Consider the following 24,765-nt stretch of genomic DNA (forward strand, 5'->3'; position numbering starts at 1 on the left):
GAAAAAATAAGCAACTCACCAAAGCGACATAATGCATGAGATTCATTCCCGGCTTGTTCGCGCGGATGTCGGAGAGTTTCTGGAGAGAGGAGAGTTTCACCCCTGCCGCGCCACCCGCGTAGCCGCCCGCGTTTAAGAAGTTACCAGCTATTAGCGATATGTATAGGATCTCCTGTAAATTAGATAAAAATACTTTAATAGGTAATTGTACTATAAGAATTTGTATGTATTTTTATATGTGTACAAATGCATGCTTTAATTGGTTCTGGTGCTTGAAAGATATTCATATTTTTCTGGAATCTGTGATGACCGTGGATTCGATAACCACTAGTGAAGAACAAAATTACTTTCATTTCTCTACTCTGGAACGATAACTTCAATGGTCAAATATTACCTTGAAATTGACCAGAATGCCTAGGATAGATGTATTGACTCTAAGACCTATCTTTATATATTACCTGAATAGCTCTTGAAGACATTAAGTCATCTCCAGCCACCAGTATAGCGTTGATAGCACTCTCTAAGTACCCAGCGGTTGACGCCCATTCTTCTTTTAGTAGCATACATTCTATTCTTAATTTGTAACTGAAAAAATAAAATAAAATGAAATAAATGTATATATATATATATACGGTATTTATATTTCCTATATATTAGAAAATATAATTCGATAAGAACCGAGTCTGTTTATCAATCAATGCTACTTTAATTTTTTATGTGTTTTCATGTAATTCAAAAAAAAATTAAAATATAGGTTCATTTATTTCTTCGAGTGGGAATCGAACTCACAATCAGTCACGTTTACAGTCACACACTTGTATCCCTATGCCATGACTGGCCTCAATATTTCTAATTTATAAAAATATTTTATTTAGCATTTTAACAAAAAAATAAGTAATACTCACTTGGGCAACTGTATAAGCTGTAACAAGAACTTCTCAGCATTACCCAACTTGGTAACATCTCCCGTAAACGCTTTCAACATCTCGCATTCATCTATTTCTGGTAATATTTTGAGGAGACCACGCAGTTTCTCAGTACCTATATCATCGTGGGAACCTTCCCGAATCAGTTGGATTATATCTTCGTTGGAACTAAAAAGGGAAAAAAAGTGAAAATATTTTTTTATACTAAAATTTTTTTACACATACAAAACTTTGCCTTTGTTGATATAGACTGTTAAGTATTTTGTAATTAGTTCGAAGAAAGAAGTAAAGAAAAATATGTTAATATGAAAATTCAACTATTTTGCTTCAGTTCTTTATTTTCATTTCTTACTGCCAGCTTGCCAGCTTTCTTCCCGAGAAGTCATTGAATTACTTACATAACATACATAGATGATAATTCATACTTTAGTTGATTTATTTACTGATATCTTTTCCAAAAAGAATATCTCAATAAAAAAATTTTAATCAACTTTCAATAGACAAAATCATTTCTTAAAAAACAAACAACAAATACCTGCGAAATTGTTTCAAGAATATATTAACATTCAAACTCCTTTTGCCGTCCAGAAGTGTAATTTCGGAAGGTTCCTTCCTCGGCTTCCTTTCTCCTGAACTATCGCATATAGGACTTCTTCCTAATCTTGGTGAAGAGCCCGCTGAGCCTGGTGGTTGCACCTGAGATATATAGTTTCAATATTATAATAAAGTTTGTTCGTCACGCTTTATGTAAATAAATAAATATAAGAATGTTGAACTTTTCTTCTACAGTTGTACAGTTAATATAGTATGGTTCTTGTCGATAAAATTCAAGGTACATTTTGAAAATATTTAAAATTTTCTTTAATATATAGAAAATAAAAAAAATACACAAATTGTCGCGTTTATAGTGGGTTCGATTCCCACTCGAGGAAATGCACAATTTAATATTTTTATTTCCTCGCTTTGGCAACGAGGCAAAGTGCGGAGTAGAGATTCGCCACAAACATGCAATGCCCCTAGAATTAGGCGGAAAACAGGGAACGGATGTGTCTAAATAGGAACAGATTGTCCTAACACTAACATTCTATAAGTGGGATATTCAAAGAAATAATAATGAAGCTAATCAGAGAAATAATAAAATTACAAATACAAAAATTTCGCTTTAAATTATGTTAAATATATACATATTTAGAATTTAATTTTTATTTTATAACTTACTTGTTGACAAAATAATCCTTCTATTTCGCTCCAATCCAGTTCAGATTTTGGTGAATGTTTGTGACTCGACGCTACAATCGACCAAATATTATTTTGGCCGATTACCTGAAATCATTATATCTTATTATACATATGAAGTAAAGATGTCGTGGTATCGGTGGTGGGTTCAATCCTCACTTGAAATAATGAACTAGGTAACAAGACAAAGCACGGTGTTGAGTTCACCCACTTAGCAATGTCTTGGAAAATGTCAAGTCTTAACACTAGATTTTCTCTCTAATAAAGCAGAGAATAATTTTTATTAGTACGAAGAATTTATAAGTTTAGAAGATGGAGGTGCCTCGTCCTTTTAATAGGCATGGCATAATTTGGACAAACTGTTTGTTAATAAGCAACAGCTTTAATAAAAACTCACTTTATTATTAGGTATCTTATTCCAATTGATCGTCTTCATTTTAGTCTTCGGCAATGGTATTTCCTGTTGTGGTAGTTTTATATTCACGGGGGGAGGTGGGGGTGTAAGTGTGCCAGGGGGTGGTGGTGGAGCGTTTCGGAGAGTAGGGGGTGCAGGAGGCGCTGGGGGTGTTGGCGGTGCTGGAGGTGCTGGTGGTAGTGGAGGTGGGGGTATTGCTGAAAAAAAAAGATTAATAATTTTTTTTTTTTATATATATATTTTTATTAACATTAGTGGGTTGTATAAGTTTTAAATTGTTTGATTTTTTTAAGTATAACTCGTAAATCTAAATAAGTAAAAATAAAAAAACTCATATCTAACTATTGTCTTAATATGCTTGCTATGCTTAGAAATAATATTATTTTTGTATTAAATATAACTAAACTTTTTACTAGTAAAATATATACATTATAAGATAAACCTATTTGCTGCAACGTTCAACCAACGAAAGTCCCGTCAATACAATATAGGCGGATTAAACCATAAATTTAAATCTATCTTTTTCTATTCCTTTTTAAATCTTCTTAAGGTTCTTATCGCTTTATATAAAAAAAAACCATATTATTAAATTATTTTATTACCAGGCGGCGGCGCAGGCGCAGGCGGTGGGGGAGGTGGGGGGGACAACGCTCTTTGTAAGCTTTGTTTTCTATTCGACCCTGATAGATCTCTGTGTTGACATGTGCAGCCCATTTTTGCCTGAAATTGAATAAGGAGGAAAAATGAGCAATTCTTTATCTTCGCCTTCATTTTACTATAAATACTAATGGAATTGTACAATACAAATGATTTTGTATGGGGTTCAATACCTATCTAAGACATAAGTATTTTCATAGATAAGTACATTTTTATACAAAACTCTACTACATAAAAATTATTATATAAAATATTTTTACTAATACATACTTTTATGTGTTTTTTAAATTTCCTTTTATACTAAAAAAGGGTTGGGTAAACAATCAGAACATTTACGAAAAGCTAAACAGAATGAACAAAATTATAGAGATATGCAATTATGTATATAGTTTCTCCACCTATTCCACTAAGAATAAGGATAATTAATAATCTCAAATATGTACTTGTGAGTAAGAAAAATAGATAGAATAATTTAAAATTGTGAATATTATTTAAAATTTCACAAGACATTAAAAATAACAACAAACATTACCTGTACACTCGGTGCCCTAAGCAGCTTCGCCGCATCCTCCCTCGTCTCCAACAAGGTGGCTCTATGTACCAACGTCTCCGCCGTGTCCCACACTATGTCACTGACTGCCTCCTTCGGGTCTATCCTTAGCAAATGCTGTAAGATGCTCAGGAAGGGGATCTCTTGGGGTGTGTCTGATACCTGTCAAGAAGTAGAATAATTAAGAAATAGTATAAAAGCTTGCTTGCTAGGATAGCATCAATCGGTGGTATAAAACTATTAACCTAGCATCAACTTGAGATTATATAAGGTTCTTTCTGCCTGCTTCCACATGGAATACTTTATTTATATTTATTATAATCTTTTGTAATCGGCTTAAATAATAATGAGTAATAGCCAGACAAAACTGCGGTATAGTTAAGTTAAGAAGTCTAGAGGAATATTATTGAATTTCCTACGGGAACGGAAAATTATGGATTATCCACTATAAAAAATCCTCGCAAGCAAATTATAATTATTATAAAATATATGTATTTTTTATACTAACTTGTTTCAAAATGGCGTAAAACACATCTAAATGTGAATTCAGATTGATACCGCCGGGTCCCTGCGCCTCGTCGCTTTCCCGCTGCTCCTCGAACACGTCGAGCTGGACGCCGAGGTTTGGATGACTGGCCGCTTCATGCCTGTGAGGTAGTCAGTTCGAATCAATGTTAGGAAATTATATAAGTAAAACTAGTAGCACTGTTGTTTTCCACTTTTTGCGTATATGTTATAAAATACTAGAGGAATGGAAATATTTTGACGTAAAACATGCGTTGGCATAGCAACGTGTTAATTTAATAGTGTAAGTATAGTATGGTTGTGCCTATAGTATATATTTTTTTACTATAATTTTAATTATGATATCCATGAATTTAACAAGAGGTGTAAAACTATGTGATTTGTTTCTAACTTCTCTTCTTTCTTTACAAAACAAAGAGAAATATACCTAAACTTAAAAATAACTATAAAATTATAAAAATAACCTCACGTTTTTATCCACGTTTTTATCCACGTTTTTATATAAATACAATAACAAATCAATACATAATAATTATTATTCATTAATTCTCAACTCGCCATATTTGGTATGAGACGTATCTGCCCACGCATTTTTTTGCTATTCACTGGACGCAGTGGACTTTAGACCGGAACATATAATTGGTATAAAATTCCTATTTTTAATTTAGCTTGGGAAAAAAATATTTTTATTTTATATTTAAGGGGGAGGGATCTAGTGATAAGACACTATGTTTTCCACGCACCGCCCAATTTTCGAGATATTATATGTGTTGAGTGACGAGCCTCAACACTTCAAAGTGTGGTTTTGTATTCAAAGCGTGTAAAAATAATTCACTCTCGCAGCGGGAATCGAACCCATAACTGCTTTAATAGACGCTAACCGTTGCGCCACGACAACCACCATTTTATTTAATTAATTATTACTTAATTTATACTTAATTAATTATTACTAACTACTTTGAAAAAATGGAATTATTGATATTCTGTTTATTTTAAATAATATTATTAGTTTTAAAGTTATGTAGTTAGTTATCTTTTAAAGCTTTCATGAGAACCATAAAAAAAATATTCTAAATTAATTTTAATTAGCGGCGTTTTAAAGGCATTGAATAACAAAATTGTAATTATCAGGTTCGATTCTGAGCTAAGATTTAATAATTAATTGGCAGGACGGATTCCTTAGTCATTTCATAATTTGAGTAGAATGAGTTGCTACTACTAGCTGGATCTATTACAAGTATTAAATTAAACTACGAAATATTATAGATTTCTACAATTCTGTTATAAAATTAATTAATCAATATAAATAAATAATTAATTCTGGTTGTTATCGTAGAGCATTTGAGCTATGTATGCAGTATGCAATGGTAATAGATTCCACTTTAACTGAATATGTATTAAATACTTTTTTAGACTTCTTTTCACCCAAATAATCTATTTAGTACTAAATTGAACTATGTAACTATGGGTATTTATATTGATTGAAAGAAATTTTATAATTTAGTTGTGTCCTCAGAATAATATACCTAAATGGATTGAAAATTGAAAATGATTAATTACCAGGTTTATTTTAACTTATACTAGTAATTAACATACATGTGTAAGGAAAAAATATAAATAAAACAATGATACAAAACCAAAAAAACAAAAGAACTATATTTGTCATTATTAAAATGTAATAGTTAACTAAATAAGCAACTAATAAAATAAATCATAACTACAATAAGTCGGACCAGTCGTGGCCGCTCTGAGATTAGGCTGTGAACTTTGGCGTTTAACTAGAGCTAAGTTCAGGACGGCCACAACTCATGAACCGTACTGCAAGGAATGCGAGTTAAGAGTTAAATACACTCACCTTAGATTACTAAGTGTTGGAAGCAGTCCAAGTCCTGTAATATAATTATAGTATCATCAAATCTCTAAAGTATTCAGGTTTGTATGGATTGTATAATATTTTAATACAGTAAAATAATTTACATATATAACAGTCGCGGGGCACAAAGGTGCAATAAGTTGTGGGTTCGATTCCCGTTTGAAAAAGTAAAATAGTAAAAGAAAAATATTAAAATAGTAAAATAGAAAAGTAAAAAATATATTCATTTCTTCAGTCTGATAAGAGAATGAAATATTGAGCGGAACTTTATTAGAAAACATATTGTTTATTAATATAGTAGGGCTCGAACCTACGTCTCTTGTGACCTCTCACCACTAAGCCACTGAACACGTATGAGAATACGTGCACTTATAATCTATTAATATTTATAAAACAAATATTATTTTATATACTAAAAAAACAATGGTTGCAAATTCGATCCCCACCCGAAAAAATGGAATATTTAGGTATTTAAATGTATGTTTCCATTTCTTCGCTCTGGCACCAAGACAAAAGCTCGGCGTTGAGTTCCGCCACTCAACACTCTATGCCTCGAAAAATTCAGCGGAAAGTGGGGAACGGAGTGTCTTATCACAATGTTCCTTCTGCTTCTGCTTTGTGCGGGATACAGCGTGAAGCTGAAAAAAAAGTAACAACTTACCGATAAACTCGTTCCTCACTCGGATCCTGTCTGGTAGTCGAGGTGCAGATATAATGAGACAGTTGATGAACGCCACGAGAGCAGTTTTGTAATCTATTGTAGTTGCGTTTTTTAGTTCTTCAACAACTATTGTGAGGCGGTAGCGGTCTCCTTTCAGAACCTAGAACCATAACTTTTTTGAACCCTATTTTTTTTGACGCTACGTTCAGCTCTTTCCGCTGAATTTTCACGTGAACTGAACCCTGCGTTTGTCTTGTTAACAGAGCGAGGAAATAATATAAAAAAATCGTTACCCCGAGTGGGAATCGAATCCACAATCGACTCATTCGGAGTCACACACTTGTGTCACTGCGCCACGACGATCTCCCATAAAAATAATAATTAAATAAGAATTAATTTAAAAGAACTCGTTATATATAATAGTATACACGACGAGTGTCCCATTTACAACAAGAAAATGGAGAAAATAACAATATTTATTTTTGATTTAGCCCCCCCCGAAGCGATAGAGAAATGCAAGGACCGTAGAGTTTGAGCTAATTTTTTTTGAAATATTATCAAGAGATCCTTATAAAATATTGAAGAAATAAATTGGGTATCAATTTCCTATATAAGTTTTTGTTTACCTTATATCTATCGAGCGTGTCGACTGCTCGGGCATATCCGTCTGCGTTGTATACACACAGCGCTGAGAGAAGCTCGAACACCTGGAAAATTATTTAAAAAATATTTAAACAATAGTTTTTTTAAATTATTGTTATCAGTAAAGTTGCTATATTTCATTTAAATACGAAAAATATTAGTATGGAGAGTGAGGGAGCGTTCCCATTAAGACACTTCCGTTCTCCACCTTCTGCCGAATTCTGAATTCTGAAGGCAGAACTCAACACCGCGATTTGCTTTGTTACTTGCTTGTTGCTATCAAAATACTAAATATTTAATTTCACCGATTGGGAATCGAACTGACATACCTGTTTTTTAACAGCAGCCGTAGGTGAAGTGAGGGCGGCCGCGAGCTTCCCCGCGTACTCCGCGTGCTCCACTATGTAGTCCAGGCCGACTCGACTCTCCATTGTTTCTTAAAAAAACATGAAAATGTATAATTTAAAATATTGTGTATTAAATAAAATTATCATGGCATATATTCCAATGGGAATAAAAAGTATTTAAATATTTTGATTACTATAAACACTATTTAAATAAGCTTGTACTATAGGTTTTATCCAAATTCATACTTTTACGCATCAAATTCGCAGTTTGTTGCGTTAGGCTATGAAGTTTCAGAGTGAAAAACATATAGATAGATATAGATAAGATCGCGCGGTCGGTCACCATCACGATGGACCGATCAAGTTATGGACCTCATATCATCATCTTTCAAGCTATATGGTGGAGGCTGATCATCTGCTCCAGATGTCTGATCACGCAAACACGAGGGACCGACTACAGAGAGAAATATAGATCCCATCAAAAACCTAAATGTAAAAAGAAAGCCAAGTTCTGTAATAAAACGTATGCTTTCAGCGATAAAAGAAGTGAGATGTAAATGTATGCCAAGTTCAATGGTCAGTCCTGAAATTTATTTTTAACAATATAAAATATTTTATAACAACTGAAAATGCCCATTCTTCTTACAACTTGGAGACTTCATTTATGTGTAATATCTGACTTGGCTAGTTTTCATATGAATTTACAATAGAATCTTAATAGAATAGAATAGAATGTGAATACATTTATTAATATCTGACTTGGCTAGTTTTCATATGAATTTACAATAGAATCTTAATAGAATAGAATAGAATTTGAATACATTTATTAATATCGATGTAAATTAATTAATTAATTAATTAATTTTAGTTCAATGGTCAGTCCTGAAATTTATTTTTTTACAATATAAAATATTTTATAACAACTGAAAATGCCCATTCTTCTTACAACTTGGAGACTTCATTTATGTGTAATATCTGACTTGGCTAGTTTTCATATGAATTTACAATAGAATCTTAATAGAATAGAATAGAATTTGAATACATTTATTAATATCTGACTTGGCTAGTTTTCATATGAATTTACAATAGAATCTTAATAGAATAGAATAGAATTTGAATACATTTATTAATATCGATGTAAATTAATTTGAAAACTAGCCAAGTCAGATATTACACATAAATGAAGTCTCCAAGTTGTAAGAAGAATGGGCATTTTCAGTTGTTATAAAATATTTTATATTGTTAAAAATAAATTTCAGGACTGACCATTGAACTTGGCATACATTTACATCTCACTTCTTTTATCGCTGAAAGCATACGTTTTATTACAGAACTTGGCTTTCTTTTTACATTTATGTTTTTGATGGGATATCATTACTTTTTGTACAGAAATTATAAGTAGGAAGGTTCATAATGTTATCAAAATCAAAATATTCTTTATTAAATTTGGCCATTACAAGAACTTTTCCTATAGGAAGCTACTATAGCAAGAAACTCAAGAGTTGCTCTTTTTAAAACATAGTTTAGAGTAAGCGTTTCATAGGACATTTCTCTTCGCCGAATAAACCAAGTAGGACACCATTGTGATAATACACTTCTATCTTAATATTGTACAAATCTACTGCAGCCTTTATTTCGGAAGTAGCTCCGTACGTAGTTAAGCAAAGCATGTCTTCTTTAGAAGAGTAAGGATTCCCGTTTCGAGCGCTAGTGTAGATACTTTAATCATTCCAGTTACGACATACGTACTCTACTATAGTCTCGCGCAATTTATTAGTTTGTTGTATATCAATACGCTCAAACAAAGAATATGCAAAAGCATGGAAGAGACAGCTCCCATCGGGAGGCATTGGAACAATTCGGTGTAAGGTTCTTGTTTCACCCACAAGCAATTCTATTGAACGACTCATTGTTCAACATGTCTTGGAAAAAATATAAACAATAAGTTTACTAAGTGCTGACGGTACCAATCTGAATTGATATGATCCCAAGGTTAACTTCGTTCTCTGCCGTTTTCACAAGTGTTCCTAAAACCAGTAAAATCATGAAACCCAGGCCAAAAAAACCATTAAAATATGAGCGCCTTCGTACAATAAAATGTATCTAATATAATTAGGTATTTACGTTTTTTATTATAGTCAATAATATTATGTTTTATTACTCTTAAGATGATATTTAATTATATATGAATTTAGATTATATATATCTATGAATCTCGACTATAGTTTTTATTTTGTTGATTAAATGACAGTTGTCAGATTATAAAGTAATTAATGTATGCTGCGTTTAGAAATCTGATAAATTTATTATTATTTTTTTCTAATTTTATTATTTTGTTGGAATAACTCAACACGCAATGCCTCCAGAGTTCAATTTAAAGAGGGGAATTGAGTGTCTTAACACTAGGTTCCCTCTGTCTACCCCGCTATGTGTGGGATACATCGTAAAGCGGATTTATTTATTGGAACGAAGTTCCTTACGGCAGGCTTGGAAGGGATAGGGATTTCGCTGCGTGAACGAACTGAAAAAAATGTGATAGTAAAACCGTAAGAAAAATGCGTGGAATAAAACCGTTAAATGAGACGTGCGCAGGCGCGACAGTCGCATACACAGACGAGTAATGTATAATACCTTTCTCTTTCTCCCTCTTTCTTTTTTTATAATTTGAATTACGATGTTTTTTTATTTTAAGTAATTTATTATTTCCTAAAATACTGAATTTTCTAAATACTTTCTTGTACTTAAATAAAAACAAATCAGCAAAATTTAAGAGAAAAATCAAGAAAACCTACATAAAATTGAGCACGACTTTTTTTGCAATTTTTGTCGATTCTACATTAGCCGAAGGACTCGTCGTTCGTCGAACTTCGTTCCTAACTGGTGTCCCACGACACCACATTTTGGTTTTTTTTATTATTTTGCTTAAGTAATTTTTAATTTTCTCTTTTTTTCTCTTATTTTTTTATTAACAATTACTTAAATTTTTACTGTTAATAATTACTTTATAATTACTTCTGTTAAGATAGCTGGTAGGCTGACAATGTTTCAAAAAAAAATCAAATCAGCTTCACTCTGTATCCCGCACACAGAAGAGTAGACAGAGAGAACCTAGTGTTAAAACACTCAGTAACTAGTAACCAGTAACCAGTCAGGTTTTACAGTCACACTTTATGCCCCTGTGCCACGACTGAACTTACAGATAGTATGTTATTATTAAATTTTATATATATTTCTATCAATATTACAATTACTTTTTAAAAGCTTTTATTTATATTTATTTTTTAGTGTATTTTTTTCTGTTTTAGGATTCTGTACCTCGAAAGCAATAAAACAGAAAGAACCCTTATAGGACTTAGTACTTAAATATTGTAATAATAATTTGTTATAATAATTTGTTATTTGTTATCATTGTGCCGATAGTGGTTTCGGTTAACGTGTTAATAGCGAAAAGCCTCGACCAACACCTTAAGAGGCTATCGCTTAGCTGTTGGATCAAGAACCGGATACAGAAGGCAGTATTACTTGAGACGGCACGTATTGTGCGGAGGTTCCTCTCTCTGGAGCCCTAGCCACCGATGGCTTGGACCCTTGTCCCGCCCTCGGAAGAGTGGTTTTTTTATATTTTTAAATGTATCTTTTTTATAATAATTTATATTTAAAAATGTAAAAGTGATTCACTAATTTAATAAAAGTTCTTCAGGTATTTAATATCAAATACGTTAATCGACTATGCAAATGCTCTTAGTATAATAAGTACTAAAATGTTTAAATTATCTATATATATAAAAGGACTTGTCCTCACTGACTGAGATAACACGCACGCACAGCCGTAACAGCTGATGGTAGAAACGTTAAATTTGGACAAAAGTTTACTTTCGTAATCTGGACATCTACTAAGAAGGGATTTCGAAAAATTTTAACCTTAAAGAGATGAAATAGCGGTTCAAAGTTTTTATGGAAAAAAATTTAAATCGGCACCGATTTTTATAAAATTTGAAATTTAGATTTTTAAAGGTATTTAATTGAACACGTGTTTCATCGTTTTCTAGAATTCTCCCCTCTTATTATTCCCCCCCTAGAGAGAACCTTTAGGGGTGCAAATATTCATAAATATTCATAAAATTTGAAATTCAGACTCTTAAACGTATATAATTAAACATATGTTGTATGGTTTTCTAGAATTCACCCCCTAAGGGTGCAAATAAGGGGTTGAAAGTTTATATAGAAAAATTTTTAAAACGCCACCGATTATTATAAAATTTGAAATTTAGACTTAAAAATATTTCATTGAACACATGTTTTATGGGTTATTAGAATTCACCCTTAAATAGGCAAGCGAAGCTGCGCGCGTCCGCTAGTAATAAATAATAATGAAGGATGTTAATCCATTTATTATATTTTTATATTTTTACGTGAAGCCCTTGAAGTCCACATGATGACAGGCTTTCTCAGGACATAAATTAGAGTCATTTTCAGCTACAAATGGAGACATATCTTATCTTAAAATATACTTGAAAGCATCGTGTTGTTTGAGATGGCTTACGTAAGTAATAGTGAAGTTAGTCTACAAAACAAATAAAATATTTACTAACGTGTGACATAAATAAAAGCAAATATATATAAATAATGCATTGCTCTTATTTTGTTGGCAGGCGCTATGCCTAAAAATCAGTTATAATTAACTTTGATTGCTATGCTTTCATTACAGGTGCTATAAGTAAATGTTCCTAATTGAATCTATTTATTGAAAAATTATAAGAAAATATTTAAAAAAATACTAGTTTCGGATTTTTCCCTTGACATACACCCAATTACTTAACCGGATGCTAAATTTCACCATTCTAGATCATCTGGAACTTGGTTAACATTAAGGTCTATAGGTCAGTCACCCCCCTAAAAATTTACGATTTTTGGACGTCATTATCTAAATAACTGTTTGAGCTGTGTTTATGAAATTTTATGCACGTATACAGGTAGGGGGTCTAAATATTTGAGCCAAATATGACAGCTTTAGGTGGAATAGTTTTTGAGTTACGAATAGGTAAAAAGTGGCTTCAAATGGTTCGTGTAAAATAACACACGGTGCTGCTCGCCAGTTCTGAAACCCAGAAACTTGGCACGCGCTCCGCGCGTTTTAAATGTACATTTAGTTTTTTGATTTTTTTATTTATTTATACTGTAAGTTCTCACTTCCATCTAATTACATTACTGTATTTAAAGGGAAGTATCTCTAGGTTGATTATGCGGTGAATTTCACCATTTTCTGCTTTTGGTAACATAGAAGCTTATTTTTTTTAGTTCTCTAAGGGAATTTCCACGTGGATATTGTTTAATTAAGTCTAAAATTAACAACCGATCCACACCGATCAAAATTCATACCAAAATAAAAATATATATACCAACTTATAAAAAAATGTAAACCTCCATAAAACTAACTGTAAAACTAAACCCATTGTTATTATACAACGGGTGTAAGTACTGTGCAATGTCTTGATCCCCCGACGCGGTGCGACATCACGCAATGCTCAAAGGGCACCGCCGATTATCATAATATTTAGTATGTAGCTTTGTTGTGCATACTTATATAGCTACTTTCTAATGAAAGTATGTGTTTTTGTTATGGGAATGGGTTATAAAGATATATATTTATAGCCTAAAGTTTTAAAATATTGTTTAAAATAATGTATTGTTTGCGGCTTCGCCCGCTTGGACTACTACTATTAGTTTAATATAAAAAAACAGAAGTACTCTTTTTCTCGTATTGCATGGTAGCCAAGTAGGTCTCAGTAATCTCTGTTTTCTTGCACTTTCTTTTGTTCTAGAGCGTGGAAATTTCAAAAATCCATTCCACCGGGTGAGAATCGAACCTACAATCATCACGTTGACTGTCAAACACTGTGTCACGACGGTATTGCTAGGCCTCTCATTAACCATTATAGCAATTTCAACTTTTATTATATCTCAAGTATTTTTTTAGGCAGGACTATAAAATAGTAAGAAAACTTTTCATGTCAAAGTGCAATTTACATTTACTTGACATTTTATTTTTCTATTTACTATGAGTTATCACGCTATATTTTTTTTCCCGTGTGTCATTTATTTTATAGCTTCACGTTATATCCCGCACATAGCAGAGTAAGCAGAGGGAATGAGAAAAATAAAACTATTAAATATTTACATTTCTCGAGCGGGCATCAAACCCACTACCGTAGCGTTTACAGTCGCATACGTCCTTCAAAAAACAAAGCAATTTATAATTTATTTCTTTCACGTTTATTTTTCTTACCTCATATAAATAGCTCTATTTACTTTATAGAGACGAATTTCTAACATTTCATAGTAGCGCACCCGGTGTCCTTACCGCCAATGCGATCCGCATAATTGGACAACTATTATATCTTATAGTGCAAGATATAAGAGACAAAAGACTAAATAACCTTAATAATCAATTAAATAAAAAAGCATAATATAATTATTTTAGCTTATCTTATAGCACGTATGCTGCATACATCAAGGTAGGCAGAGGGAACCTAGTGTAAAGATCCATTTTTCGTTGAGATTTTAGGGTTGAGTGGCGAAACTCAACGGCACTGTGTTTGTAAACGCGACGGTTTGGGGGTTCGATTTTCACTTGGAGGAATGAAATACTTAATATTTTCATTTCTTCGCTCTGGTCACTAGATTTCGGCGGATAGCTGGGAACGGAGTGTCACAACACTAGGTCCCAGGCTCCCTGCCTCCCCGCTGTATGCGGGATACGGCGTGAAACTAAGCGTGTAAATAAAGTTCTCAACTTGCACCGTATCTAAACAAGCCACCGCAACCCACGCGTTCTCTGAATGCCAACACCTTTGCTTACTGTACACGGATAAAATCTATGCGATGAAAAATGTTGACTGACATGCTGATGCTGCTTGACGTGTATATTAGGGGCCGTTGTGGTTTGGTGGTAGTGTAGGACTTTTATCATAATGGTTGTGAGTTCGATTCCCATTTGGGAGAATATTTATTCCATTTCCACTTTCCACTGAATTTTAGAGTTAGGTAGTGCGTGTTGGAATACATTTCTCCGAGTGGGAATCGAACCTACAATTTGTCACGTTGACAGTACAGTACTTGTTTTTTTTTTTTTGTAAATTAGCTAATGACTTCAAACCCGGCTCTACCCAACAAACTCAATATTAGTAAAAGATAAGAAAACAGAGAGAATAGTCACTAACTTCTCTAAATATCATTAAAAATTATGGTAATACCCGGAAGTAACTTTCAAGCCACCACAAAAATCCTGATTGATGATCCAAGTCCGTAGCGAATTCAATTTAAACTATACAATAGTACATTTTGTATTTACAGCCTTTTAGTATAATGTTACGTAATGCGTGATTCAAATTAGTTTTTTGCCATATAATTCGTTTAACCTTAGGTATAGTACGTGAAACTAGTCGTGGCCACCCTGAAGAGTGGTTGTGGGTTCGATCCCCCCACGAGGTGTGGGTGCAAAGGCTAGACACAGCATTAAGCCTACAGAATTCGGAGGGAAATGGGGAATGGAATGTCTTAACATTAGGTTGCCTCTGCCTACCTTGCTGTGTACGGGAAAAGAAAAAAGATAAATTTTTCGTAATAAAATTAGCTTAGCTATAAATGTAATATGGTGTTGATTTTTGACAATGAGTGTTTAGTGGCAGCGCTCAACGCCGCACGTAGTTTTGTTACTAAAGCGGTTAAATGAAAACAATTAATTTCCGAAATCGAATCCACAAACGTCGTGTTTACAGTCAGAATATGGGGACAGTGGCCACCCCAGAGTAGTTTTGTGCCCACCCCAGAGTTAATTCTTATTAAATTGCTAACTTGTTATACGTGGAAATATTCGCAATAGACATAAGAGATACTGTAATCCATTATTCGCTATAGAGTTCCTTCTTAGAAGCGGTCGTCCTGTCAGCATTCTTTAGTGCAAACATGTTAGGTGATACTTTAGATGAGAGGGTGTTGATTAGCTGTTTATATTTTAGATTTAGGTTATCGTGGCGCAGGGGGTGTCACTGTTACGCAATGGTTGTGGGTTCGATTCCCACTCGGCAAAATTGATTATATTTTAATTTCTTTCGCTCTGCCACCAAGGTAAAAGTCCGTTCGTTTTGAGCTAGATGCAATACCTAGAAAAGTTCGGCGGCAAGTGAGAAATTGAATGTCTTAACACTAGGTTCCCTCTAGGTTCTTTCTAGGTACCTGATAAAGAGACAGCGCAGTGTTGAGTTTCATCCCTTAACACACAATGTCTCTAGCATTGGGCAGTAAGGAAGTTAGTACCGTATAAAATTATTATTTTTTTATTAGAAATATACACATCTATATAAGTATTTCATAGAGAACCAATAAAATATTTGTTCTAGCGTGATCTTGAACTTGCTACCTTCGAAAAGACAATACACGATCCCACGTATTCATACTGGTTGATAGTGTTTTTGTACAGCTTCCAGTCGAGGTTCATAGAAAATTAATTGAGAAACTGTCGAAGTAATTAATTAGAGCCCACGCCTCGTATGGTTTCCGATTGTGTAGAAATAAAAAATATATATTATATACCTTTATTTATATATCTATATTTTTGTTATATGTTTTCCTATCATTTTTAATTTGGGGCGGTAGTCTTGCAACAGTGTTTTGTAACGCGACGGTTGTAAGTTCGATTCCCACTCTCGCACACAACAGTGTAGGAGGTAACCTAGTGTTAAAACTCTCCGTTCTCCACTTGTGCCACTGTGCCAAGACGGCCTCTAAGTACATATAGACAAGCAAATTAGGCATCGCCTTGGCATTATTGCGCCAACGCTGTGAAGATAAATGTTATATCATGTATTCATAGATAATCGTTTTATTATGGTTAATTATTTAATTTAGTAGGAAACACGCATCTACTGTATTTTTGCACATAGGAAATTTAGATTGGGAGAAAAAAAAAATTTTTGTCACTCAGTTTTACCTATCTCTTTGCGTTTTTTCTAATAAATGCAGGGAAAAAATCTTCAAAATATGATTCAATTCAAGACCCTTTTGAAACTATTGTGGGTGGCGGAGTTTAACACTGTTTTGTCCAAATAGATCATAAAATAAAAAAAAATCGCCTTCTAAATGGCAATCAAACCTAAATACATACTATCTACTCATAAATAAATACTTAATATTAAGAAAAAAATAGACTATTTAAAAAGTTTACAATTATTATTTGTAACAGGAAATACATATATTAGTCACCATTTTGAATATCAATGTTCTTCTTGCTAAGATCTATAGATATTGCCTTATAAGGTAATTGAAGAACAATTAAATGAAATCACGTAATCGTGTTGCATATTCATGCGGCTGCTGGAAGACACCTGAGATTCATTTTAGATAAAAATACGAATCAGAAAACTTTACAGAGAAATTATAATAATAGTAAGAGGACGCGCGGCGTTGAGTTCCGCGCAATATTCAATGTCTTGAAATTGGTGTGAAAGTTCAGTATGGCAAAAATAATGAAAGTTACAACACTAGGTTATCTTTCCTTCACGTTATATCCTATATCTGTTAAGCTCAGCTTTACAAGACATTGCACGTAGAGTAACGTAACTAAACGCCGCACTTTATCTCGTGACTCAAGCATAAAAAATCATTCATTCACCAGCGACATGACGGCGTCTATGAATGATTCAATACTATCTATATAGATAGATAGATAGATAGATATAAAAAACATTTCAAAACCAAGCAGTTATTTAATTTTATTGCTATTTCATTATAATTATGTACAGTATGCGGTGCAAATTACCTAGTTATGTCAGTAGTAATCGATGACTGGTAATGGCGCCAGACTTAATTATATGTATGGCTTTTATATATAAATTATACAGTGATAACGTAGATCGTTGTGATAAGAGTAAGGTCTTAATATAGATGTTACAGTAAATATAGTATGTACAGTGTATAATGTATTTTTGTGTTCTTTTTATATTTAAACTGTATCACAGCATGGTAGGCCGAGGGAACCTGGGAACACCTAGTGTTGACGCCACTTTTTGGCGAATTCTAGTAGCGTCTTGATATACTCGTAAGTGTAAATATAGTAGGTACAGGAAGTAATATATTTCTGTAAGTTTTTTTACATTTAAGCTGTATCACAGCATGGTAGGCCGCGGGAACCTGGGAACCTAATGTTGAGACACTCCATTTCCAATATGACACTTATGTTCCCAACTATCCGCCGATTTCTAGAGGCTTTGAGTGTTCAGTGGCTAAACTCGTAGTCGCGCTTTGCCTCGTCAATGCGAAGAAATGAAATTATTCATTATTTCTTTCTTTCTTATTATAATTCTCAGTTATTTTCTTAACCACGCAGGCGAAGCCACAATTAGAAAAGATAATAAAATATGTAGTCATATCGATGACATAATCGTACGTAATATATTCTCATATAATAATCGACAAATAGATAATTCATGCAAACTAAATGCAGTGGCGTTAATCTTTAACCTTTAATAATATAAACATTGTGTCGTTATTGTAAATACGATGGTTATAGGTTCGATTCAGGTTCAGGGGAATAAAATATTACTTTTAATTATTTTCATTTCCTCGGTAATGAGGCAAATCGTAGCGTTAAGATCCACCACTCAGCACACGATACTTCAAGAATTCAGCGGAAAGTGGAGAATGGTATCTTAACACTAGGTTCCCAGGTTCCCTTTGCCTACCCTGCTATGTGCGGGATACAGTTAAATAAATAATAATAATAATAAATTAATAATTCATACAAACATTAGTGCAGTTGTACTTAAAGCTTTAATAATATTATAATTGATGGCGCTAAATACAAGGTCAAATGTAGGAGCTTCTTGCTTAATTTATACGAAATCAAGAGGAGATTTACAAGATAATATTGACAAACTAAGATTTATATTGAATTTCCATTGAATCCCAAATACTGGAGGGTAGGCAGAGGGAACCTTGTGTTAAGAATCTCCGTGCCCCATTTTTCACTGAGTTCTGGAGGCAGTCGCGTTTACAGGCATAGACTTGTGCCCCTGCATCACGACTTGCCTCAATTCTAGTCTTATTTCATAATTTTTTTTTATATAAGATAAGACAAAAATGAAAAATCAATATTTTATAAATAAAATTTAAATTGGATCTGAACTCACAACCGTTAAGTTACTTGCATGTACCATTATTATAAGTCCTAACACTAAGTTCCTTACCTAACACGCCATACGTGAAAAAGCGTGAAGCTACAAAAAAATATTTACTCAAAAAATGACAAAATATTCACAAGATATAATAATCAAACTTATATTAATACTAGCGGACGCGCGCAGCTTCGCTTACGTATTTAGGGGAGAATTCTAATAAACCATATAACATGTGTTCAATGAAATATTTTTAGGAGTCTATCTAAATTTCAAATTTTATAAAAATCGGTGGCGTTTTAAAGATTTTTCCAAACAAACTTTCAACCCCTTATTTGCACCCTTAGGGGGTGAATTCTAGAAAACCATGACACACATGTTCAGTTAAATATTTTTAAGAGTCTAAATTTCAAATTTTATAAGAATCGATGGCGATTTAAGAATTTTTCCATACAAACTTTCAACCCCTTATTTGGACCCTTATGGAAAAAATTCCAGAAAACCATGAAACACGTGTTCAATTAAATACTTTTAAGAGTCTGAATTTCAAATTTTATAAGAATCGGTGCCGATTTAATTTTTTTTCCATACAAACTTTCAACCCCTATCTCACCCCTTTACGGTTAAAATTTTACAAAATCCCTTCTTAGTGGATGTCCAGATTACGAAAGTAAACATCTGTCCAAATTTCGCCTTTCTACCATTAGCGGTTACGGCTGTGCGTGCGTCTTACCTCAGTCAGTGAGGACAAGTCCTTTTATATATATAGATAACTTGGTTCATCCACAATATATCCTCGCGTCGGCCTTCTCGCAAGGTCCTCCCAAATTGGCCAGGCCACGCCACCACTCGTATGCCCATATATGGACGATACTTCCTTCACGATCGAACGGAAATATACAAGTGGTAAGCACTTACTTTTATTTGGGCTTTTGATAGTATAAGATAGTGGTTTTATAGTATTACTAGCGGACGCGCGCAGCTTCGCTTGCGTATTTAGGGGTGAATTCTAATAACCCATGAAACATGTGTTCAATGAAATATTTTTAAGAGTCTAAACTTAAAAAGTTTATTAAAATCGGTGGCGGTTTAAAGATTTTTCCATACAAACTTTCAACCCCTTATTTCCACCTTTAGGGGGTAAATTCTAGAAAACCATGAAACATATGTTCAATTAAATAATTTTTAAGAGTCTAAATATCAAATTTTATAAAAATCGGTGGCGATTTAAGAATTTTCCCATACAAACTTTCAACCCCTTATTTGCACCCTTAGGGGGAGAATTCTAGAAAACGATGAAACACGTGTTCAATTAAATACTTTTAAAAATCTAAATTTCAAATTTTATAAAAATCGATGCCGATTTAATTTTTTTTCCATACAATCTTTGAACCCCTATTTCACCCCTTTAGGATTAAAATTTTTCAAAATCCCTTCTTAGTGGATGTCCAGATTATGAAAGTAAACTTTTGTCCAAATTTCACGTTTCTACGCACATCGGTTACGGCTGTGCGAGCGTCTTACCTCAGTCAGTGAGGACAAGTCCTTTTATATATATAGATTGTCAAATAGAGTTATTTATTTATAACGGTAAAACAAAACACTCGTTAAAACACTCCCTTACTTTTTAAGACATTTCCATTCACCACTTTCTGTTAAATTCTGGAGGCTATGAGTTTTAAGTTTCAGATGGAAAGGAGAAATGAAAACATTAAATATTTTATTCCCCTGAATGAGAATAGAACCCACAATCGTTGCGTTTACCCCTACTTTTGTGACCCCACATATTACATATATCTATTATATAATCCTATGAACGCACAGACATAGGAAATGGCTCGTTAACTAGAACATAGCAAGTAGCTTTGATAAGGAAGGTTTAATATCAGATTTTGTATTAAAAGTTACTCATGTTACATTACTGCCCACGTAATTTAGATATTTAATGTTTTTTTTTATATTTTTTTTTAGATATCTTTGTATAGCATTTAGGTATATTTACAGAAATCTATGCTAGATTTCTGAAAATATACCTAAATGCTACAATTAATCATACAATTAAGTTGAAGATTTCGTTTGGTGTTCACATAGTGTGGTTCCACCAATCTCAGGAACTACTTTTTAGAATCAAAGAACAGCAAATGCGTCAAATATATTAATATCTTCCATAATTACAGAGTACTGTCACTATTTAAGGTACACAATACATTAAAGAAAATTAATCACTACGCAGATTTACAAGAAAATCCATGTATTTTAAAGAAAATGACGAATACGCCAAGAATTTTAGTTGATGTGATTCACAATGCAATCTAACGTTTTTCTAAGTAGAGTAAAAAAACTTATCAATGGGTTTTCCTACGGAACTTTTACTAAGTCACAGTTTTAAATGCAAATCAAAATATTTTTTTATCTTTGTGATTTTTTATCTTTGGATAAGCAGAAAGAATGAGTGAATCATTATTCCGCTTTCTACTTGCTTATTTAAAAAGAATATAATGAAGGTACTTTGCTTTATAGCCTAAAGCTTCTTCAGTAATTATTTCCTCTGAGTGAGAATCGAACCGATAACCGTCGCCTTTACACTAAAGTTTAAAGAACTATCTTTTTCTTTTACAGAACTTTTCTGGTCCTTTTCTTGTACAGATTTCTGATACATTTTTACTATGCAAAAGTTTCACAAACTCATTTCACAACTCGAATAAGGCTAGAAAAGATTTATTAACAAATCTCTCTATTGTGTATTTATATAATTCTAATAATTTTAAAAATTTTTTTCAATGTATTAAAAAAAAAGCAACATTATGTTCCATATACACCAAAATTAAATTACTTTTCCTAGATTCCGTCTAGGGGAGAGACGAATCACTATACTCTCCATTTATCAACAAAATCAGTGCCTACGTACCACCACAACCATGTTTATAAACACCCTAAACTGGTTCCATCAAAGGCCACCAGTAACTGTGCTAGTTGCATAAGAAACCGGTCGCCAAGGTCTCTGTCATACGCTTGATAGATTCGAAGTGGATGTGCTGAGATAACGGATGAAGTGGAAATAAGATTGCTTCATATGTGTTTATTACCTTGGTGCAAAGTGTATGTTGAACGGCGGAACTCAACGCTGCGCTATATCTAGTTACCAAGGTGAACCCACAACCGTCGTATTACATTAGGAATATAATAAAAACAAAAAATTACACTGTATCCATAAGGTGAAAGAAAATAAAATATTATTTTCTTTATATACTGTGTGTATACAATATATATGTTTGTATGTTTATCTTTTTTTTAGCTGCGTGTTAAGTTTCTGACTGGCCTCAAATGTGGTCTGGAAATAAAAGGCAAAAACAAAAGTCAAAATGAACATTTTAAAAATTCCATTATCAAATTCCCAATTATTCTACGTCACCAACAATGATAAGATCGTCCAAAGCGGTCCAAAAACCCTAAGGATCGATAGGGCATCAGTGACGCATCGCGGTCACCAAGTATTAGTACATTTGGCTAACGGTTCTTGGATGGGTACAGGCGTTCATTGTTCTAACTATGCTTTGTAGGGCTGGAACTTTAGAATTATATTAATAAAATTTTATGAATATAGGTAAGTTGCGGTTATTTTTTTAGTTTCGCGGTGTATCTCGCATTTATGTGTGGTAGGTAGAAGAAGCCTATTAAAAGTCAAGTCAAGACACTCCGTTCCCCATTTCTTGCTCAATTTTGGAAATATTGGGTATATAAATAGAAAATAAATAGTGACTGCTTACTTTAAATCTATTTAAGTTCGTGTAAATATTATTTTAAAAATGCTAAAGATACAAAGGCACGTATGATTCGAACTTGTGACTAAATAACTGTTCTTTTAACAACCACAACCATAAACTTTGAAAATCTCCTACACATATATTAAAATCTACTAAAACTTTTATTAAAATCCATTATTTAGTTATTAATAATTATATTCTTTAAATATACCAATTCATTCGTGTTTTGTTTTTTCTATGAAACCTAATGAAATCAAATACTTAATGAAAATAAACCATGATTAAAAAATATGTGAAGGGGACGAAAATGAATAACCATTTGTATGAAAAATAAATTCTCTGGTAACGAGGTAATGCGCGGCATTAAGATCCACTACGCAACACCTCCATGATTCGGCGGAAAGTGGGAGAACCCAAGTATCTTAATGGAAACTTAGTGACGTAGGTTTCTTTTGTCTACCCTCCTATCTACATATACAGCGTGAATCTAAAAAAAATAATTAAATTAAAATAATTATGCTATCTATATATAACAGCAATAAGGCACGCGACAAATTCGCCGTATAAAGTAATATCATTCCTTTCCGGGTAGGTTATGATACGAATAAAAAAAAACGAATTCCACAACAGTATATTAAATATGTACATATCAGAGGAACCTATTTGCTGAGAGTTGATTTAAATGGTTCCTTGATAACGTGTAATAAGTATTAAAGCTTCGATGTATTCTGGAGGCTTTGGGTGTTGAGTGGCTGAGCTCAACGCCGCGCTTTGCCTTAACGAGGCCAAAGCCAGAAAATGAAAATATTTAATATTTAGTTTCCCCGTGTATAGATTAATATAGATTTGAACGTAAGCATATAAACATACATTTAAAGTTATTGGCAAATAAATATTAAAATAATAAATCACATACTAAATAATTTAAGATTTATATGATTGTCTCATAGATAACCTTGTCAAAACTGGACCATCAAAGGAAGCGCTAGCTTTTCTAATAAAAAGTATTATCAAAATCGGTTCACTGAGTGTAAAGTTCAGAGGTAACGTACGTAACAACAAATAACTTACGTTGAATTGATAACCTCCTCCTTTTACAGAAGTCGGTTAAAAAAATTAACAAGATTATAATAGTTTAAAAGTTATCGACACTGGAAATATTATGTAAATGCCAATATTGTACAAATTACGTATATTTGAGACAGACTGTTTAAAATCAAGTTATTAGGAAGTAAAAGTATACAATCATCAGAATTTTATAAGAAAAAAAAATATCTAACATTTTGAAGGTCGCCGTATATTATAAATTTTATGATTGTAGGCATATATTTATTATTCTTATAGTTTTTTTATTAGCTTCCGGCTATATCCCGCATAAAGCAGGGTACCTAGTGTTGAGACACTCCGTTCCCCACTTTCAGCCGGTTTCATTAAACATTGTGTGTTGGATACTGTAATTCAACACTTTACCTTAACACCAGAGGTTTAATGAAAACATTAAATATTTCAGTTCCTCGATTAGAAATCGAACCTACAACCTGTCATATTTACAGTCGCACCCGTACACCCCTACGCCACAACTCGTCAATCCTTTGTTAAAACAATATTAAAAGTGCTAATACAATTTAATGAATGCCACGTTACACGCTATACCAGTATGTAAATAAAGTAATTGCCTTGCAAAACTCCTGTGATGGATCACATTGCTACCATATTATTTACCTGCTGAGTGAGTTGGTTGCTCGATGAGGTGGAAAATGATTAGGAAACTGGTTTTTTTGTTCAGTTTTGGATTTTATCTATTGTTTTAAAGACCTTGGATGCGAAGGTTAAGTTTAAATTTTTTTGTGATATTTCAGTGGTTTTTCGCACAGTATTAATTGATAAGACTTAAAAATTCGAACGTATTAGCAATGTTTTGTACATTTTTTATTATTTTAATTTTCTTGCTCTAATAACGAGGCTAAGAGCGGCGTTAAGTTCCGATACTCAACACGG

The 24,765-nt window shown here is 33.0% G+C and overlaps 1 protein-coding gene across 2 annotated transcripts in view; it reads right to left on the minus strand.

Moving 5' to 3' along the window:
- The window catches only part of form3 (FH2 domain-containing protein formin 3), an 81,297-nt gene that overhangs the window by 6,922 nt on the left and 49,610 nt on the right, over positions 1 to 24,765 (minus strand). For both annotated transcript variants that reach the window (XM_085190321.1, XM_085190320.1), the window contains 13 exons: positions 7,815 to 7,921; positions 7,470 to 7,550; positions 6,844 to 7,003; positions 6,165 to 6,198; positions 4,293 to 4,431; positions 3,767 to 3,946; positions 3,180 to 3,297; positions 2,560 to 2,774; positions 2,145 to 2,249; positions 1,462 to 1,622; positions 906 to 1,094; positions 459 to 585; positions 20 to 172 (listed from right to left, as the gene is read on the minus strand). In XM_085190321.1, the coding sequence (XP_085046447.1) occupies positions 20 to 172; positions 459 to 585; positions 906 to 1,094; positions 1,462 to 1,622; positions 2,145 to 2,249; positions 2,560 to 2,774; positions 3,180 to 3,297; positions 3,767 to 3,946; positions 4,293 to 4,431; positions 6,165 to 6,198; positions 6,844 to 7,003; positions 7,470 to 7,550; positions 7,815 to 7,916 (1,764 nt within the window). In that variant the 5' untranslated portion in view covers positions 7,917 to 7,921. The remainder of the gene's footprint in view (positions 1 to 19; positions 173 to 458; positions 586 to 905; positions 1,095 to 1,461; positions 1,623 to 2,144; positions 2,250 to 2,559; positions 2,775 to 3,179; positions 3,298 to 3,766; positions 3,947 to 4,292; positions 4,432 to 6,164; positions 6,199 to 6,843; positions 7,004 to 7,469; positions 7,551 to 7,814; positions 7,922 to 24,765) is intronic.

The sequence above is a fragment of the Heliconius melpomene genome, chromosome 9 (genome assembly GCF_056956725.1).
Source record: "Heliconius melpomene rosina isolate 202511_hmr_F chromosome 9, ASM5695672v1, whole genome shotgun sequence".
Classification (NCBI taxonomy): Eukaryota; Metazoa; Arthropoda; class Insecta; order Lepidoptera; family Nymphalidae; genus Heliconius; species Heliconius melpomene.